This window comes from Hemibagrus wyckioides, linkage group LG08 (assembly GCF_019097595.1).
Source record: "Hemibagrus wyckioides isolate EC202008001 linkage group LG08, SWU_Hwy_1.0, whole genome shotgun sequence".
NCBI classification, from domain to species: Eukaryota; Metazoa; Chordata; class Actinopteri; order Siluriformes; family Bagridae; genus Hemibagrus; species Hemibagrus wyckioides.
In genome coordinates this window covers 5742501-5762500 of record NC_080717.1, presented here as the reverse complement: position 1 = coordinate 5762500, position 20000 = coordinate 5742501, and the positions used below count along the sequence as shown (strand labels likewise).

General features: G+C 39.1%; 1 protein-coding gene across 5 annotated transcripts in view; it reads right to left on the bottom strand.

Moving 5' to 3' along the window:
* The window catches only part of ldb2a (LIM domain binding 2a), an 84433-nt gene that overhangs the window by 25428 nt on the left and 39005 nt on the right, over window positions 1–20000 (bottom strand). For all 5 annotated transcript variants that reach the window (XM_058397044.1, XM_058397043.1, XM_058397045.1 and 2 more), the window contains exon 3: window positions 7262–7434. In XM_058397044.1, the coding sequence (XP_058253027.1) occupies window positions 7262–7434 (173 nt within the window). The remainder of the gene's footprint in view (window positions 1–7261; window positions 7435–20000) is intronic.

Sequence of the window (20000 nt, the reverse complement as noted above, 5' to 3'; positions counted from 1 at the left end):
CCAGATCTGAAAACCATCCATGAAAACCTCAACTTGTGAAATATGAAACTAACGAACTCCAGAAAGTCTTCTGATAAAGCAGTAAAATGTCAGCGTGAGTAAAAACCTTGTTTATCGATTGGCCCTAAAATGAATCTGTCACCGTGACAGAACATCCTGTCTGTCAGTTTGGGATATAAGTTGCGTTGGGAACGCAGCCTCGCGTCTCCGGCCCCGAGCTTAAACACCACCCGAGCACCGAAACCACAAAAATACCCCAGACCCAGGCCTGAGCTCGGAAAAAGCGCCGCCAATTAAGAGAAAAATAAAAGGAGGGGGGAAAAAAACATCGCTGAATTCGAAGCCGAGCTTCTCTGAGCGCCGATGCTCCGTTGCTCCGGCAACCACAAGGAGGAGAGGAAGGAAGAAGGGGGGGGCAACAGCTGATTAGTTGGCATGGCAACGGCAAAGATGTAATCCCAGCAGAGCGGCTCTAATCAATGCCCCCGGCACACACGAGCTCGGGAGGATCGGCGAGGGAAGAAAAAAAAACACAGCGCCGTCACGTGACACATCTCTCTCTCTCTCTCACTCCATCTCTCTCCTTCCTTCCCTCTGTCTTTCTCTCTACTTTCTCTGGCCGGTTCATTCTCTCCACAGACAAAGCAAAGCAAACCTTTCTCCTTCCATCTCATCTATTCTTCACGTGCGCGAAACAAACCCGACTTTCTTTCTTTCCCTCTCTCTCTATCTTTCCACCCCCCCCCTTCTTTACCATCTGTTCCCCCCCCATAATAAAATCCCTCCTTTCTTTACTCTTTCTCGGATTCTCGTTTTCTCCTGTCATTTTTTTTGCTCCACAAAAAAAAGAAATATTGCTCTCACTGGTTCTTTCTCTCTTCCTTCCACCTTCTATCTCTCTCTTCAATCTCTCTCTCTCTCTCTCTCTCTCTTTTCTCGTTTGTTCTATCTGTCTCTTGCTCAACTCTTTAAGCTTTTTTAAGGCTCAAGAAAAAGTAAGAAGAGAGACAATTGTGTAAAAAAATTTCTCATGAAAATCAAGATTTTGTTCACTACTGATACAATCACTTAGCACTTCTGGAGGTTTCTGTATGGTTCTGTAAGTTCTGTAGGGTTCTGTAGGGTTCTGTAGGGCTCTGTAGGGTTCCGTACGGTTCTGTATGGTTCCACAGGCTTCTGTAGGGTTCTATTAGGTCCTATAGGTTCTGTAGGTTTCTGTAAGGTTCTGTAGGGTTCTGTATGGTTCTGTAAGTTCTATACGGTTCTGTAGGGTTCTGTAAGTTCTATAAGGTTCTGTAAGTTCTATAAGGTTCTGTAGGTTCTATAAGGTTCTGTAGATTCTGGAGGGTTCTATAAGGTTCTGTTGGGTTCTATAAGGTTATGTAGGTTCTATAAGGTTATGTAGGTTCTGTAGGGTTCAATAAGATTCTGTTGGTTTTGTAGGGTCCTGTAAGTTTCTGTATGGCTCTATAGGTTCTGTAGGTTCAATTGGGTTCTGTAGGTATCTGTAGGGTTTTGTAGATTTCTCTAGGGTTCTGTAGGTTTCTGTGGGGTTGTATAAGGTTCTGTAGGATTCTATAGATTCTGTAGGGTTCTATAGGGTTCTGTAGATTCTGTAGGTTTTGTAGGTTCAATTGGGTTCTGTAGGATCCTGTAGGTTCCTCTAGGGTTCTGTATGTTTCTGTAGGGTTCTATAGATTCTGTAGAGTTCTATAGGGTTCTGTAGATTCTGTAAGGTTATATAAGGTTCTGTAGGTTCTGTTGATTCTGTAGGTCGGGTTACTTCACTTCACAAACCCTCTCTTGTTATTTTCCTTCCTCAGAAATCCAGAGGAAAATGCAAAGCAAAGCTTTTCACACTCTCTCTCTCTCTCTCTCTCTCTCTCTCTCTCTCTCTCTATCTCTCTCACCTTCACCCCCCTCCCCCCTTCTTCCCCCTCCCTCCCTCCCTCCCTACCCCCCTCACTCTCTTACTTTCTCTTGCCATTTATTTTTTGCTCCACACCAAACCATGCTGGAGAAAAAAAGCGAAGCAAATCTAAAAAAAAAAAAACCCTCTCATTTCTCTCTCTCTCACTCTCTCTCTCTCTCTCTCTCTCTCTCTCTCACTCTCTCTCTCAAATGCAAATTCATATAAGCTTTATTGGCATGACATGGGAGGAAAAAAAAATCGATATTGTCAACGCTTGCACAGTTTATGTGGAATTGAGTTAGCGCTAATTCAGTAATACATAAATCAAAAGCGCTTTGCGGAAAATCGGAAGGTTTGATGTGTAAATCTCGTCATTTCGGGGGGGGGAAGATAAAAACAAACCCTGAGTTTATTCAGAACTCAGACACTTGGGGTTTTTGTTCTTAGCAGAACCCTGTTAGAAATGTTCAAGAAACCTTTCTGAAAATTCTAGTTTATTTTCTTGGATATGATGGAAAAAGATCTTAAATCCATCCTTTACTAGATATTTTTGGCTCTTTGGCAAATAAAGTGTACTGTACATAAACATCTCTCCCTCTCTGTGGACTAATCCACTGTGAACACGACTCAATAAATATATTACAGACTTAAAGCTCAATTTCTCAATACACTGTTGGTCACTTTTGGAGTAAACTCATGCTCTTTGATTTTTCCCTGCAGTAATCGCACACAACCGAGAGATAACGATGAAATATTATTTATTTATTAATATTATTTACATTATTAACTTGAAGCATCATATTGGAGCTGAACCTAAAGCAAGAGAATATCAGAGATGCTCTAATCTCTCAAATTACGGCTGGATTAATCTGGATGAAGCAAACAGTCTCGAAATCTAAAGGGTTAATGTGCAGGATTTGAGCTTGAGGCAAAATTTGCATGACTAAGAGTAAGACATCTGTGTGTGTGTGCATGTATGTGTGTGTGTGTGTGTGTGCAAATAATCCGGCGTGTGCTCGCTGAGTTATCCCTGATAGGGTGAGCCGGTGTTATTAGATCGAATCTGTTGGAACAGCAGGATCACTGCGAGATAAAGATGCTCGATTAACACTGAGATTACCAGCGGCTACGAGGTCAAAGGGCGTTAAATCCGTGTAGCGAACAGCTGAACGCTTTCGTTTCAGGTCTTAAAGTCTGACTGCGGTGTAAGGAACAGAAGAAGTGTCTTTACCATTAGCTGAAGCCTTAAAATCAAACACGGGCAGAGAGGAGAGAAGCAGAATAAGGTAATAGTAATCACAGAGAAAAACAAATCCGGGAAATTAAAATGAACCGCTGTAGACGGAGAAAGAGCAGAAGATGGAAACCATGACGCCGTAACTGTAAGAACAAACTGAGAATAATCAGCACCCAGTAAGAAGATCAACCAGTCACGAGCCAGGGGGCGTAGCCAAGATACGAATCACAACAAAACACACATTGTGTTAAAAAAAACGAAAGCATAAAACACGGAAGTGATGCCACTCGTGCTGAGACGGAGAATCTGACACAGCTTTTTAACCGTTTAGGGTTACGTTTAACCTTAGGAAAAGTCTGCAAGTACTTTCACAACGTTAAATGTAACCCTAAACGGTTAAAAAACTGTGGCAGATTATTTGTCAGAATAAACAGTTTGAAAAACTAAAACAAAAAACAAATCCTACAGATGTTAATGGGACTGAAGAAAGCGCAAACTTCATCTGTCCTGAAAACTTAACATGGTGGAAAAACTCACTGTTGCAAAGCACTGGAGACTCCTTCCACATAAATAAATAAATAAATAAATAAATAAATAAATAAATAAATATTAAAAAATATTTAAAAAATATCACAACTTGTCACCAAGTGCACACTTTTATTTATTTATTTAAATAAATGAGCCATGAAGAGGTTGTTGGTAAAGAAACGATAATCTATTATAACAAGTGTAACTAATAACTAAACAAACAAACAAACAAATACATAAAAAAATTAAAATAAATAAATAAATTTAAAAAAATCATAACTTGTCATCAAATGGACGTTTTCTTGTAATATTTATTTATTTATTTATTTATTTAATCCAGAAATTCTAATCCATTATCCAGGAATCATAAAAGAGGTGTTGCTATAGAAACAATAATCTATTATAACAAGTGTGTAGTGTATTGATATATATTCCAAATTTAGTGTATATATTTTTATATTTACATATAAAAATCATACACTAAGACACTTCATTAGTTACTTAATTATTTATCTGTAATATTATTAATAATATAATATTAAATATAATGTTAATATTATATAATATATATAAATGGAAGACAGGATTATATCGTCAATGTTCAGTGCCATGAAATCTACATTTCTTGGTCTGTTTAATCTCCAGTACTTCTATCAGTGTGTGTGTGTGTGTGTGTAGATTTGTATGTTAACAACAAAATGTTTGAATGCAGTTTCTAAACACACGCTTGTCTCCCTTCTGACGCTGATCAAATAGCAGAGCCGGGTTTCTTCTTCCCCTCCTTTTTGCTTCTGCATGATTCCAATATTTCGAGTGTGTAATATTCAGCCCATCTATGCATTCAGAATTTATGACGAGACCTTTTTTCATATTTGCTCTTGAAATATTGAAGCGCTCTCGCTGCAAACATGGCTTTTGCCAAAGGAAGCGAGGCGAGAGGTCGGAGGGAAAAAAAGAGGCGGGTTTTTAGAATGAATGAAAGTACCGAGGAGAAGGAGTGAAGCAAAGGGTTTCTAAGTACATATGAGCCGTTTCGCTGTGGGATTCCTAATGACGCTTGATGATAAACAAATATAGAATAATGGAAGTGATTAAGGCGGGGAATGAGTGCGTGTGCGTCGCCTTCATGAGCTTGTTTGATGTATTAGTTTGTTTACTGTCTCATACAGACCGGCTCATATGAGGATATAACAAACACAGTACACACACACACACACACACACACATTGCTCTTATAAGGATCCTTCACTGACATAATTATTACCGTAGCTAAAATGTAGAAGTCAATGTAACTTTAAAAAAAAAATAATAATAATAATAAAAAGAAGCAGAAGAAGAAGAAAAAGAAGAAGAAGAAGAAGAAGAAGAAGAAAATATATATATTTATATAAATTGTAAATATATAAATTATATAAATATAAATAAATATGAATCCATTATAAAAAAATAACAACAATAAAAAAAATAAACACTCCCAAAACCCTTTCTGACTGGTCCCGCCCACTCTTAAAGCCCGTCCTGACTGATCAAGCCACTCCCAAAGCCCGTCCTGACTGATCAAGCCACTCCCAAAGCCCGTCCTGACTGATCAAGCCACTCCCAAAGCCCGTCCTGACTGATCAAGCCACTCCCAAAGCCCTTCCTGACTGATCCCGCCACTCCCAAAGTACTTTCTGACTGGTCCCGCCCACTCTTAAAGCCCGTCCTGACTGATCCTACCAAAGCCCTTTCTGACTGGTCCCGCCCACTCTTAAAGCCCGTCCTGACTGATCTAGCCACTCCCAAAGCCCTTCCTGACTGATCCCGCCACTCCCAAAGCCCTTTCTGACTGGTCCTGCCCACTCCCAAAGCCCTTTCTGACTGATCCCGCCACTCCCAAAGCCCTTTCTGACTGGTCCTGCCCACTCTTAAAGCCCGACCTGACTGATCTGCCTACTCCCAAAGCCCTTCCTGACTGATCCCGCCACTCCCAAAGCCCTTTCTGACTGGTCCCGCCCACTTTTAAAGCCCGTCCTGACTGATCCCGCCACTCCCAAAGCCCTTTCTGACTGGTCCCGCCCACTCTTAAAGCCCGTCCTGACTGATCCCGCCACTCCCAAAGCCCTTTCTGACTGGTCCTGCCCACTCTTAAAGCCCGACCTGACTGATCTGCCCACTCCCAAAGCCCTTTCTGACTGATCCTGCCCACTCCCAAAGCCCTTTCTGACTGGTCCCGCCACTCCCAAAGCCCTTTCTGACTGGTCCCACCCATTCTTAAAGCCCGTCCTGACTGATCCTACCCACTCCCAAAGCCCTTTCTGACTGGTCCTGCCCATTCTTAAAGCCCGTCCTGACTGATCCCACCCACTCCCAAAGAAACTCTGATCCATCATAGTTTTGTATTGTACTGCCCTATAATATCATGTACCACTACGAAAACCTTTCCTAATCCCGTCCACTCCCAAAGCCCTTCCTGACTGATCCCGCCTACTCCCAAAGCCCTTCCTGACTGATCCCGCCTACTCCCAAAGCCCATCCTGACTGATCCCGCCTACTCCCAAAGCCCTTCCTGACTGATCTCGCCCACTCCCAAAGCTCATCCTGACTGATCCCGCCCACTCCCAAAGGAACTCTGATCCATGATAGTTTTGTACTGTACTTCTGTAATATCATGTACCAAAATAAAAAAAAATGATTAATTTAAACCACAGTGAGCTTGAGAAACATAAAACAGTAACAGAAGATTTAACAGAACGAATGAATTCAGTAAACCACACAATCAGCCTGCTGCTGTTTCAGTCACCCACGCTTCATAACTGACCCAAACATCCGCTTCACTTCACAGAGAAAACACCTCCAGGTTCAGGTCATTTTTTGTCGCATCCTGCAGGATCTCAGCGTTAACGGCCATACGTCCATACGTCTAATGCACAAACGTGTGTGTATATGCGGCCATGGCGTTGTATAATAAACATCTAATGAGACGTTGTTATTATTACAGTTTTGATGTAGTGGTCAGGTGAAGATGCTAAGCCTGTCTGGTCTGGACAGAATATTTCCTGATATGATCTGGTTAAAAATTCATACCTAATTAGTCCTTTAATTAAAACCAAAGATTTGCTTTAGCATATTAGCTCATGTGTTCACGTGGAAGTTTGTCATTCCTCAGTAATCCGGCGAAATCTGGCTGTGCAGCAGGCTTATGTTTCGCTAGTCAAGGGATTGGTTGGAAATTGTTGATGTAAATGTCATGTGAGATGTGCAAGTGGACACACAGAGTGGGTTGGAGCCATGTTAACCATTCAGATTTCAGGAAACCTCCCCAAAGTCCAAAGCCACACCCATCATCCCTTTAACCCTTGGTTTCAAACCTGCCTCACGACTTCAAACATCACTACTGGACAACTGGAATAAAAGTGTGTGGTCCAATCAGAGAGGAAACTTTCCAAACTTCCCATTCAATTCCGAAGTCGTTTTCCCAGCTTCGGAATTGTCAACCTTTTTTTTTTTTTTTTTAACCCTTTCAGTGTATGTTTTGAACCAGCTGGATCTTATTAATGTGTAATTCAAGAGCATTTTTACACACACACACACACACAGCTTACCTTGGTGAACATGGGCTTGCCGTGCTGCGTGACCATGGTGCACTGGTCGCAGTCCACGGTGATGCAGGAGTTGTGGAACGACTCTTTGGAGTGTTTGAGGATGTAGTAGAGATCTGTGACTCCGCCCTCAAACACCGTGCTGAAGTAGCGAGGGATCAGGGTCCGTCCGATCGCTGAAAAACACAACACACACATCAATACCGGAACGCCCCATACAAAGCGTGATATATATATATATATATAAGGTACATACATGTTTATAAATATGTTTATAAATATCTTCGAATATCTCGTGATATCACTGGTCATATGGTCCAGCCGTGCGTATAATTTATAGGGTGATAGGGCGGGGTCAGTTGTCTGAGCTTTTCTTTACCACTTCATTTTGGGCTGTTGTAATTTTTTTTGTGGCTTCTTGGATAAAATGACATTCCTAGATGATTCCTCAGCCAGACTGTTCGGCAAAGCGGCTACAGGGAGAAAAAAAATCTGATCTGCTTCATAACAGCCTGCTGAGGCTCTGGCATAGATCATGAGAGTCCCACAACCAGAGATCATTATAACAGGGAGAGTGTGTGTGTGTGTGTGTGTGTGTGTGTACTACGGCCAGAAGCATTCAGTATGACAGTGGGAGAGAGACAGAGTAGGAGAGAGATAGAGAGCTGACTTTTATGTTGGTCAGTTGGTGTTTTTCCTGCAGGAGTAGCCGCTCAGTCGGAGAGATGCAGCACAGACAGGCGTTTGTAAGAGGAGATTTTAAGCACAGCCAGCAGGGAGGATCTAATACCTGATTAAATGAGCTTTTCATGCACTGCTGGACACTCCACTACTGCAACTTCCACCACACTGCACACACCTCTTCTTTTACACTCTATTCTATTCTATTCTATTCTATTCTATTCTATTCTATTCTATTCTATCACACAGTATGACTCCATTCTATGCCAATTACTTCACATTCAATTCTATTACAATTTATTCTACTATAATAGATTTCTATTCCATTCCATTCTATTCTACCACATTGTATTCCAGCCCATTCTATTCCAATCACTTCTATTCTATTCTATTCTATTCTATTCTATTCTATTCTATTCTATTCTATTCTATTCTATCACACTGTGTGACTCCATTCTATGCCAATTACTTCATATTCTATTCTATTACATTTTATTCTACTATAATAGATTTCTATTCCATTCCATTCTATTCTACAACATTGTATTCCATCCCATTCTATTCCAATCACTTCACATTCTATTCTATTCTATTCTATTCTATTCTATTCTATCACACTGTAATTAATGCCAATTACTTCATATTCTAACCTATTACAATTTATTCTACTATAACAGATTTCTATTCTATTCTATTCTATTCTATTCTATTCTATTCTATTCTATTCTACCACATTGTATTCCAGCCCATTCTATTCCAATCACTTCACATTCTATTCTATTCTATTCTATTCTATTCTATTCTATTCTATTCTATTCTATTCTACTGTATGACTCCATTCTATGCCAATTACTTCATATTCTATTCTATTACAAATTATTCTACTATAATAGATTTCTATTCCATTCCATTCTATTCTACCACATTGTATTCCAGCCCATTCTATTCCAATCACATTCTATTCTATTCTATCACACTGTATGACTCCATTCTATGCCAATTACTTCATATTCTATTCTATTACAATTTATTCTACTATAATAGATTTCTATTCCATTCCATTCTATTCTACCACATTGTATTCCAGCCCATTCTATTCCAATCACTTCACATTCTATTCTATTCTATCACACTGTATGACTTCATTCTATGCCAATTACTTCATATTCTATTCTATTACAATTTATTCTACTATAATAGATTTCTATTCCATTCCATTCCATTCTACAACATTGTATTCCAGCCCATTCTATTCCAATCACTTCACATTCTATTCTATTCTATCACACTGTATGACTCCATTCTATGCCAATTAGTTCATATTCTATTCTATTACAATTCATTCTACTATAATAGATTTCTATTCCATTCCATTCTATCACATTGTATTCCAGCCCATTCTATTCCAATCACTTCACATTCTATTCTACCACATTGTATTCCAGCCCATTCTATTCCAATCACTTCACATTCTATTCTGTTCTATCACACTGTATGACTCCATTCTATGCCAATTACTTCATATTCTATTCTATTACAATTTATTCTACTATAATAGATTTCTATTCTATTCCATTCAATTCCATTCTATCACACAGTATGACTCCATTCTATGCCAATTTCTTCATATTCTATTACAATTTATTCTACTATAATACATTTCTATTCCATTCTATCACATTGTATTCCAGCCCATTCTATTCCAATCACTTCACATTCTATCCCATTCCAATCACTTTCTATTCTATTCTATCATATACACAATATTCTATCACTTCCTATTCCATTTTATTCCATTCTATTATATACACTGTATTCTATCAACTCCTATTCTATTCTATTCTATTCTATTCTATTCTATTCTATTCTATTCTATTCTATTCTATTCTATCATCTACAGGCTATCACTTCCTATCATATTCTGTTATATTGTATTATATACACTGTATTCTATCACCTTCTATTCTATTCTATTCAATCATATGCATGCTATCATTTCCTATTTCATTCTATTTATTCTATTGTATTCTATCACCTCCTATTCTATTCTACTCTATTCGCTTTTATCCTATTCACTCTATTCTATTTCATTCTTTTCCACCTTATATCTAATCCCACTCTATTCTAGCCTACATACACAGTCAGTAAGAACAGCCAGCCTGCACCACCCGCCCTGCTGCACGTCTTCTGTGCTGTCTGTGTCGAATATTTTTCAGATCTGTGACTGAACCCAGTGAAAATACCACAATGTGGCTGCCAGAAGATGTTCAGTGGTCTGATATCACCTGGGTGTTCATATATTAATGTAATGAAGGAAAAACACAGAGTCTCTCATGCCATACTTTTAGTTGCCTAAAAATTAGCTATTTAAATATAAATTAAGCAAAAATATCTATTTTTATTTTAAGTGCTGGTTCCTTTTGGCCTGCAGTGTACGTTTTTATTATTATAATTATTACACACCAAGACACAGAGTGACATTTGGATATTTGGACTTGTCAGTCATTTTTTTTCCTGAGCAAAACTGTTAATAAATTAATAAATAATAATTAAAAAATAAGAATAAATAAATAATAATTAAAATAAAATAAAATTACAATAAATACATGCATAAATAAATAAATAAATAAATAAATAAATAAATAAATAAATAAATAAATAAATAAATAAATAAATAAATAAATAGGTGATATCATTGGTATGCTATCTTTGGTCATATGATCCGTGCTTATAACATATAGGGTGATGAAGTGTGGTCAGCTGTCTGAGCTTTTCTTTACCACTTCATTTTGGTCTGCTGTAATTGTTTTGCTCACAGTGTTCACTTGTGGCTTTTCTACAGTGTATATATCCAAACACCTTTGAGGAACGATCGAATTTAAGACACTTTTTCATAAAAAGACTGAAAACGTGTAGCTCCTTACAGCTTTCTTCAGTCTGTTGAGCGAGCAGGACTCATTACTGTGCTGCAAACACCACATTTCCATGCAGTCAGAATGTGTGTCCATATGTACAACTGTTCTAGAGGAAACCATCCTCCTCCTCCTCAACAAAACCCCTCTACACGCATGCTCACACAAGCAACTTCGCACCGTTTCGAGACGCTGTGCTGCGTCAACTTATCATTTTAATTTCTGACGCCGAACGGACTGGCAGTCTGATCCAGCTCTGCGTCTGAGTTCAAGCAGAAATAATCCATCTCGCAGTCAAACTCCCCTCTGAGAGAAATTACGAGTGTGCCGTCAGCCCTGAGGGAGCACACAGAGGGGGGAGAGGACGAGGCAGAACAGGGGGAGAGATGGAGAGAGTGAGAAAGAACGAGAGAATGTGAGGGAGAGAGAGAACTTCATTTAGAGAGTCTCCCTCAAGACAGGCGTCGTTGCTTAGAGCCACGCAACCGAACGGAGAAAATCAAATGGCTGCAAACGGCCTGTTCCTTAAATTGGCTAAAGTGCGGCATGACTAAACGAACGCACAAATACTTTCGAAAAGGCGAAAGAGTGAAAAACAGAGGGACGGATGGGGGGGGGGGTGAGGGAGAGAAGAAGAAGAGGAGGAGGAGGAGGCAGGGCGCATAAGCGAAGGTCTCCCCAGTGGTTAGGACACGACAGGAGCTGACTGCTAATGAGGAAGGAGAAGGGGGGAGGAGGAAGGGGGGTGAGCAAAAATAAATATGAAATGGTTATGAGCGAGAAAATGGCGTGGCGAGATGGAGAATGAAAAAGGACAGAGAGAGAGAGAGAGAGAGAGAGAGAGAGAGAGAGAGAGGGTGATGAAAAGAGTTTTTATTTATTTATTTATTTATTTATTTATTTATTTATTATTAAAGGATACCCTGATGACCTATTCAGGTTCCCCAGCTCTGTGGCACAGAGACCTTTTTCTTAAGCACACACACACACACACACCAGTGAGGAGAGGATGAACACACCTGTGGCCATCACAGCACCGACATCTTTCTAAAATAATAAATAAGATTAAAGAGGCAAACCCGTGAGGCTCGTGAGTTTTAAGGAATCTGAATAGAAAAAAAAAGTTTCAATTGAAAAGCCTGTAATCAACCAGGATGCACCGTGTGATCAACTAAAATAAACTCCAATAAACACACAGCTTTCTGGGTGGAAAACACACTGCCTTTCAGTAAACAAGAAAAAAAATGCTGCATTTTGTAATTACAGTGAAATTACATGAGAAGAAAACTCGGTGCCTTCAGTAAAATGCTCACTTGTCATTTAAAACTGAAAGTCTAACACCTGAATCAGTGAGAATCCCTGAATACCTAACAAATCCAAATCAATAACAAGCTGGAACCACTAACACCTGAACAATATCACCTGAATCGCTTACACACCTGGATCGCAAACACATCTGAATCACTAACACCTGAATCACTAACACCTGAATCATGAACACATGTGAATTGCTAACACCTGAATCATGAACACATCTAAAACACTAACACATTTAAATCTCTCTAACACAACTGAATCACCTGCATCACTAACACCTGAATCAACTGAATCACTAACACCTGAATCAACTGAATCACTAACACCTGAATTGCTAACACACCTTAATCACCTGAATCACTAACACCTGAATCACTAAAACTTGAATCTAACACAACTGAATCACCTAAATCAATAACACCTGACTCTCTAACACAACTGAATCACCTGAATCAAAAACACCGGAATCACTAGCACACCTGAATCAACTGAATCACTAGCACACCTGAATCACCTGAATCACTAACACCTTTATTGCTAACACAACTGAATCACGAACAAGGACACCTGAAACACCTGAACTGCTAACACGTCTGAATCACTAAAACACCCGAATCTCTAACACAACTGAATCACCTGAATGACAAACACCTGACTCTCTAACACAACTGAATCACCTGAATCACTAACATCTGAATCTCTAACACAACTGAATCACCCGCATCAATAACACCAACACAAGTGAATCACTAACACCTGACTCTCTAACACAACTGAATTACCTAAATCAATAACCCCTGAATCCCTAACACACCTGAATCACTAACACCTGAATTGCTAACACAACTGAATCACGAACAAGGACACCTGAAACACCTGAACTGCTAACACGTCTGAATCACTAAAACACCCGAATCTCTAACACAACTGAATCACCTGAATGACAAACACCTGACTCTCTAACACAACTGAATCACCTGAATGACAAACACCTGACTCTCTAACACAACTGAATCACCTGAATCACTAACATCTGAATCTCTAACACAACTGAATCACCCGCATCAATAACACCAACACAAGTGAATCACTAACACCTGACTCTCTAACACAACTGAATCACCTGAATCACTAACACCTGACTCTCTAACACAACTGAATTACCTGATTCACTAACACCTGACTCTCTAACATAACTGAATCACCTGAATCACTAACACCTGACTCTCTAACATAACTGAATCACCTGAATCTCTAACACCTGACTCTCTAACACAAATGAATCACCTGAATCACTAACACCTGAATCCCTAACACAAATGAATCACCTGAATCACTAACACCTGAATCCCTAACACACCTGAATCCCTAACACCTGACTCTCTAACAAAACAGAATCACTAACACTTGACTCTCTAACACACCTGAATCACCTGAATCACTAACACCTGAATCTTTAACACAACTGAATCACTAACATCTGAATCCCTAACCTATTTGAATCACTCACAAACTGAACCACTAACTGCTGTCTTCCGAAGACCTGAATCACTAACCTCTGAATCCCTAACACACCTGAATCACCTGAACCTTTAACACACCAGAACAGAAATATAATTAAAAAAGACAGAAATGACTGAATAGAAGTGAAAACCCGGCTCCAGTTAGTCTGTCTGCTCCGCACCCCAGGATTTCTCAGATCTCAGTGCTTCTGAATAAAGTTTTAATTCACCAACTCCTTGATCAGACGACACCACAATCATGTCAGAGAGCCTCTTTATTCAGTGTGTACATCTCTCTCTCTCTCTCTCTCTCTCTCTCTCTCTCTCTCTCTCTCTCTCTCTCTCGTCTGAGGGTCTGCGCACTGATTGGCCCATCACACAGCGCCGCACTCCAGAGATGGCATTATGCACCCGCTTGTTTCGGCTAACACGCTGCACAACATATGCTTCTCAAGTAATGTGTACCCAAACACGCAATTTACAAATAATTAACGTGGTGTTAATTAGGCACATTAATTCACGCAGCGCGTGGGCCTCAGGAAGGATGCCAACACTCACAGCCAAAAAAGATGAGAGCGAGGAATTCAGCTCAGAGTGGTGAGGGTGTGCGGGGAGAGAGAGGGAGAGAGAGAAAGAGAGAGAGAGACAGAGAGAGGGGGGGTGAGAAAGAGAAAGAGAGAGAGAGAGCAATAGAGAGAGAGAATTAGAAAGAGAGAGAGAGAGAGAGAGAGAGCAATAGAGAGAGAGAATGAGAAAGAGAGAGAGAGCAATAGAGGGAGAGAGAGAGAGAGAGAGGGAATAGCAGTTGAAAAAAAGAAGAGAGGCAGAAATAGGATAGAGAGACAGACAGAAATAAAAGAGAGACAGAAATAAAAGAGAGACAGACTGAAGGAGAAAGAACAGATCAGTAGAGACAAAAGACAAAACTAATGGTACTGAGTGTACAAATAGAGAGAGAGAGAGAGAGAGAGAGAGAGAGAGAAATAAGACAGAGAGAGACAGACAAATAAAATAGAGAGAGACAGACAGAAATAAGACAGAGAGACACAGGCAGAAATGAGACAGAAAGAGAGAGACAGACAGAAATGAGACAGAGAGAGAGAGACAGAAATAAAATAGAGAGAGACAGACAGAAATAAGACAGAGAGAGAGAGAGAGAGAGAAAGAGGGAGAATGACAGACAGAAGCAGAAAGAACAGATCAGTAGAGACAAAAGACAAAACTAATGGTACTGAGTGTACAAATAAACACTGAAGCAACACACACACACACGCACACACACACACACACACGCACACACACACACACACACACAGACGGGAGGAGGAGGAGGAGGAGGAGGAGGAGGAGGAGGGCAGTGTGAGCTGGAGGAAGCTGGCCGCACTTTGGTGTGATTATGCAGCCGATGCAGTGTTCTGTAGTGCAATGCATGCTGGGAAGACAGAGGCGACTGGAGCAGGGTGTGAAATGGAGGCGCTCCTGCACCCAGTCCCCCGTTTACCTCATAAACCCCACGTTATTTACAGCGCTGATGAAAGAGCCATGAAATAGCTGAGATCACGCGGGAAACAGCGCGGAGTTCAGTCACGTCTTTATTTACTTCAACTCGTTAAAGCGCTAAACTCACTGTACGTCTCACGCGTTACACACCTTACACACATTACACACCTTACACTCACTGTCTTTATACTGTACATATGTTTGTGTGTGTTCATGTGTGGTGTGTGTGTTGGTGTGCGTATATGTTTGTGTGTGGGTCTGTGCTTGTGTGTGTTGGTATGTGTGTTGGTTTGCATGTCTATGTGTGTGTATGTTTGCACTTATGTGTGTGTGTGTGTGTGTGTATGTTTGTGTGGATCTGCACTTGTGTGTGTGTTAGTGTGCGTGTGTGTATTGGTGTGTGTGTTTGCGTGTATCTGTATGTGTGTGTGTGTTTTTTTTGGGGTCTGTGTTTGTGTGCTTGTATGTTTGTGTGTGGGTCTGCGCTTGGGTGTGTGTGTGTTGGTGTATGTATGTATGTGTGTGTGTGTTGGTGTGCATGTGTGTATGTGTGTGTGTGTGTGGGGGGGGGTGTTTGTGTGTGTATGTTTGTCAGTATCTGTGTTGGTGTGCACGCATGTTTGTGTGTCTGCGCTTGTGTGTGTGTGTTTTTGTGTGTGGGTCGGTGCGTCTGTTTGTGTGTGTCTCGGTGTGTGTGTTGGTGTGTATGTGTTTTTGTGTTGGTGTGTTTGTTGGTGGTCATGTGTGTTTGTGCGTGTGCACTTGTGTGTGTGTGTCGATGTGTGTGTACGCTTATGTGTGTGTTTTTGTGACGGTGTGTGTGTGTTAGTGTGTATATTTGTGCATGTGTCTGCGCTGTGTGTGTGTTTTCACTTGTGTCTGTTTGTTTATGTGTGTGTGTGTGTTTTTGTGTCAGTGTGTGCTTGTGTCAGTGTGTGTGTTTTTGTATCACTGTGTGTGTGTGTTTGTGTGTGTGGGTGTGTGTGGGTGTGTTTGTGTGTGTGTGTGTGTTTTAGTGTCAGTGTGTGCGTTTTTGTGTCACTGTGTGTGTGTGTTTGTGTGTGTTTGTGTTTGTGTGTGTGTGTGCGTGTGTGTTTGTGTGTGTGTGTGTGTGTGTGTGTGTCTGTGTGCGTGTGCATGTATTACACTCAGGCTTGTTCTTAATAAACTGCAAATATCTGATAGAATTCTGACTAAAACTCACTCCTTAAAGGATTTGCTTGAAACTGCATCTGACCTTTAAATGACAAAAACTTCTCATTAATATTCAGTTCTGCATAAATATTCATTTTTTTACCATCAGGCATTAAGCGAATATTAGCACAGGCAATAAAAAACCAAACCAAACAAAAGAAGACTAGTATTTCCTACCTAGCACTAGGTCACTTCAGAATGAATAAATTAGCATTACTCTTTAAAGAATAGTTAAAGACCTATACAATAATATGCATGTTTAAACCGGAGAAGTGGGCGGAGCTTACAGAGCTGAATTTGCATATTCATAGGACCTGGATTTCTCCATGAGAGCTGAACTGCAGGTGCTTCGGTACCTTTTCTTTAGTGAAACCAGACCAACTTTTGATTCAACATAAAAAGCATTTTGTAGTCTTCAAAAAACAAGGGTTTTTTTGCCGCTCTAAAGCTCTTTTATTTTCCGCCCGTAACACACATTCATCGTTTCTGCTTTGAGCAAAGTGCGCACAATCACAGATGAGAAAAGAAAGAGAGAAAAACAAAGAAAAGCTCGTGCCCTGTCTGTCCTCATCAGTAATTAACTCTCTGGGGACTAACACACACACACACACACACACACACACTCAGGAAAGCAGATCAGTGTGACTAGACGCTGCTTGTCCTCCAGCAGGACTGTGGTCAGGAGTAAACACTGAATTTTAAACAGACACCGATGATTATCTATCAGTTCAAACAGGGCACAGAGCTTCTCTCAGCAGAGCTGAGATCCTGCGAGATCCTGCGCTTTCTCCTCCTCAGGAGAGATTTCAGCCGGGAAAAACCCGACAGAAACATAACATTTCCACAACATTTCAGTAGGGTGACTTCACATTTCTGATTCCAGCCTTAACTTCTGCATTTTTAATTCAAAAATCATTTCTAACTAGCTTTAATTGCTGCATTTTTAGTTCAAAAATCATTTCTATCTAGCTTTAATTGCTGCATTTTTAGTTCAAAAATTATTTCTAACTCTAGCTTTAATTGCTCCATTTTTAGTTCAAAAATAATTTCTAATTCTGGCCTTAATTTCTGCATTTTTTTAAATTCAGAAATCATTTCTAACTTTCTTTAATTCCTCCGTTTTTATTTCTAAATCTGTTTTCTAATTCTGTCCTTACTTTCTGCATATTTAATTCTGAAATCATTTTAACTCTAGTTTTAATTTCTGCATTTTCAATTCTAAAATTATTTCTAACTCTAGCTTTAATTGCTGCATTTTAAATCTAAAATTACTTCTAATTTTAGCCTTAACTTCTGCATTTTTAGTCCAGAAATCATTTCTAACTCTAGCTTTAATTGCTGAATTTTTAGCTCTAAAATGATTTCTAATTCTGGCCTTAATTTCTGCATTTTTCTTTTTATTCAGAAATGATTTCCAACTATCTTTAATTGCTGCGTTTTTAGTTTTAAATTTGTTTTCTAATTCTGGCCTTATTTTCTGCATATTTAATTCTGAAATCATTTTTAATTCTAGTTTTAATTGCTGCATTTTTAGTTATAAATTTGTTTTCTAATTCTGGCCTTAATTTCTGCAATTTTTAAATCTAAAATTATTTCTAATCTAGTCAGAAATCATTTCTAACTAGCTTTATTTGCTGCGTTTTTTAGTTCTAAATTTGATTTATAATTCTGGCCTTATTTTCTGCATTTTTAATTCTGAAATTATTTCTAAATCAATATGTGATTTTTTCATTTTTAGTTCAAAAATTATTTCTAATTCTGGCCTTATTTTCTGAATATTCAATTCAGAAATTATTTCTAGCTTTAATGTGTGCCTTAATTTCTGCATTTTTAGTTCTGAAATGATTTCTAACTATCTTTAATTGTTGCATTGTTTATTCAGAAATCATTTCTAACTCTATCTTTAATTGCTGCATTTTTGGTTCAAAAATAATTTATAATTCTGGCCTTAATTTCTGCATTTTTAATTCAGAATTTATTTATTACTCTATATTTAATTGCCACATTTTAAATTCAGAATTTTCCTTCTTAATTCTATCCTTAATTTCTGCATTTTTAATTCCGAAATAATTTCCTACTCTAGCTTTAATTGCCACATTTTTAAATCTAATATAATTTCTAATTCTGTCCTATGGCAAGTTAGTGGCTGTGTTTTATTCTGACGTCACAAGGGGACAGATCTCACGAGGTGACTACAGCATTTAATTAGAGCGAGATTTTCCACATCCTCAAAAATGAATGACCATAATCCAAAGAGCAAGAGAGTCTTTTCTCACTCATCATTTTCCAAAGATATTAATGAAAAATCCAGCAGAAATGTATTGGACACAGCAAAGGGATGATTCCGTTTCATTAAATGGAAATAAATTGAAAATCGCATTTTAATTTGTAAAAATTAAAATGTGTGTCATTTAGAGTGGAGTATTCCATTAAAGACATGTTCGGAATTGCGTGAATTGTGCTTTGTAAAAAACTAGTTGAGCTCAATGGTGAGGAAAGAGTTAAGTATGCATCTAAATTCTCTCTCTCTCTCTCACACACACACACACACACACACAGAGCTTTTTCCATTTGTGTTGGTGGAGGCCTGGCCAACCTTGACCCGCTCGCCTCACCAATATAAACAACTTTTAGTCTCCTCCTTTAGCTTTAGCAGAGAAGCAAAGAGGGAAAAAAAACCCAGATGGAACAAATGGAATGGAATAAAAAAAAAAAGAGGAAATAAATAAATAAATAAATAAATCGAACGCATTGATTTACTGAAAAACACAGACTGATGGAAATAAAATGAGCCCGACTCGTTTTAAGAGGAACGTCTCAAAATGTCAGCACTGCATCTGCAAAAACAAAACCTCCTTAGATACCTTTTCATTATAAACAATCAGCGTTTCATTATCATGGAGCAGATACAGTATAGAGAAAACTGGCGTGACCCGAGATCTGTTGAGCTCATCACATAAACGCTGGGTTATGATTTATACATTTATTCATACGGTGCCTTTTGGGTACTACAGTACTGATCTTAACATCATACACTGACACATTAAAGCCTCATGCTGCACAATTAAAGCGGCTGTGTGCGACGGTCAGAGACACCCTAATATATGCGATATGCAAATCTTCTGTTTAATATGCAAGTATCTGTTTCTGTTTAATATGCAAAGCTATATAGAATATTACTTTGGGCATTATTAGAGTAGGGATGATAAACGGTTAAGATGTGATATGATCTTCATACTTAATCTATCATACTAAATATTATAAATGGATGGAAGGATGGACAGATGGATAGACTGATGATGGATGGCTGGATTGATGGATGCATAGACTGATGGATGGATGGATGGATGGAAGGATGTTTGGATTGATTGTTGAATGCATGGACTGATGGATGAATAGACAAATAGGTGAATGGATGATGACAAATGGCTTATGGATAGATGGATGGATGGATGGATGAATAGATGGATGGATGGATGAATACATGAAGGGATGCATGCAGAAATAGCTTATGGGTGGATGGATTTTTCATTTTGTAATGACTGAATAAATGGATAATAGATAGATTTTAAAGTAACAAAAAAGAACATAAATCGATGGACTGATGGATGGATGGATGGATGGATGGATGGATGG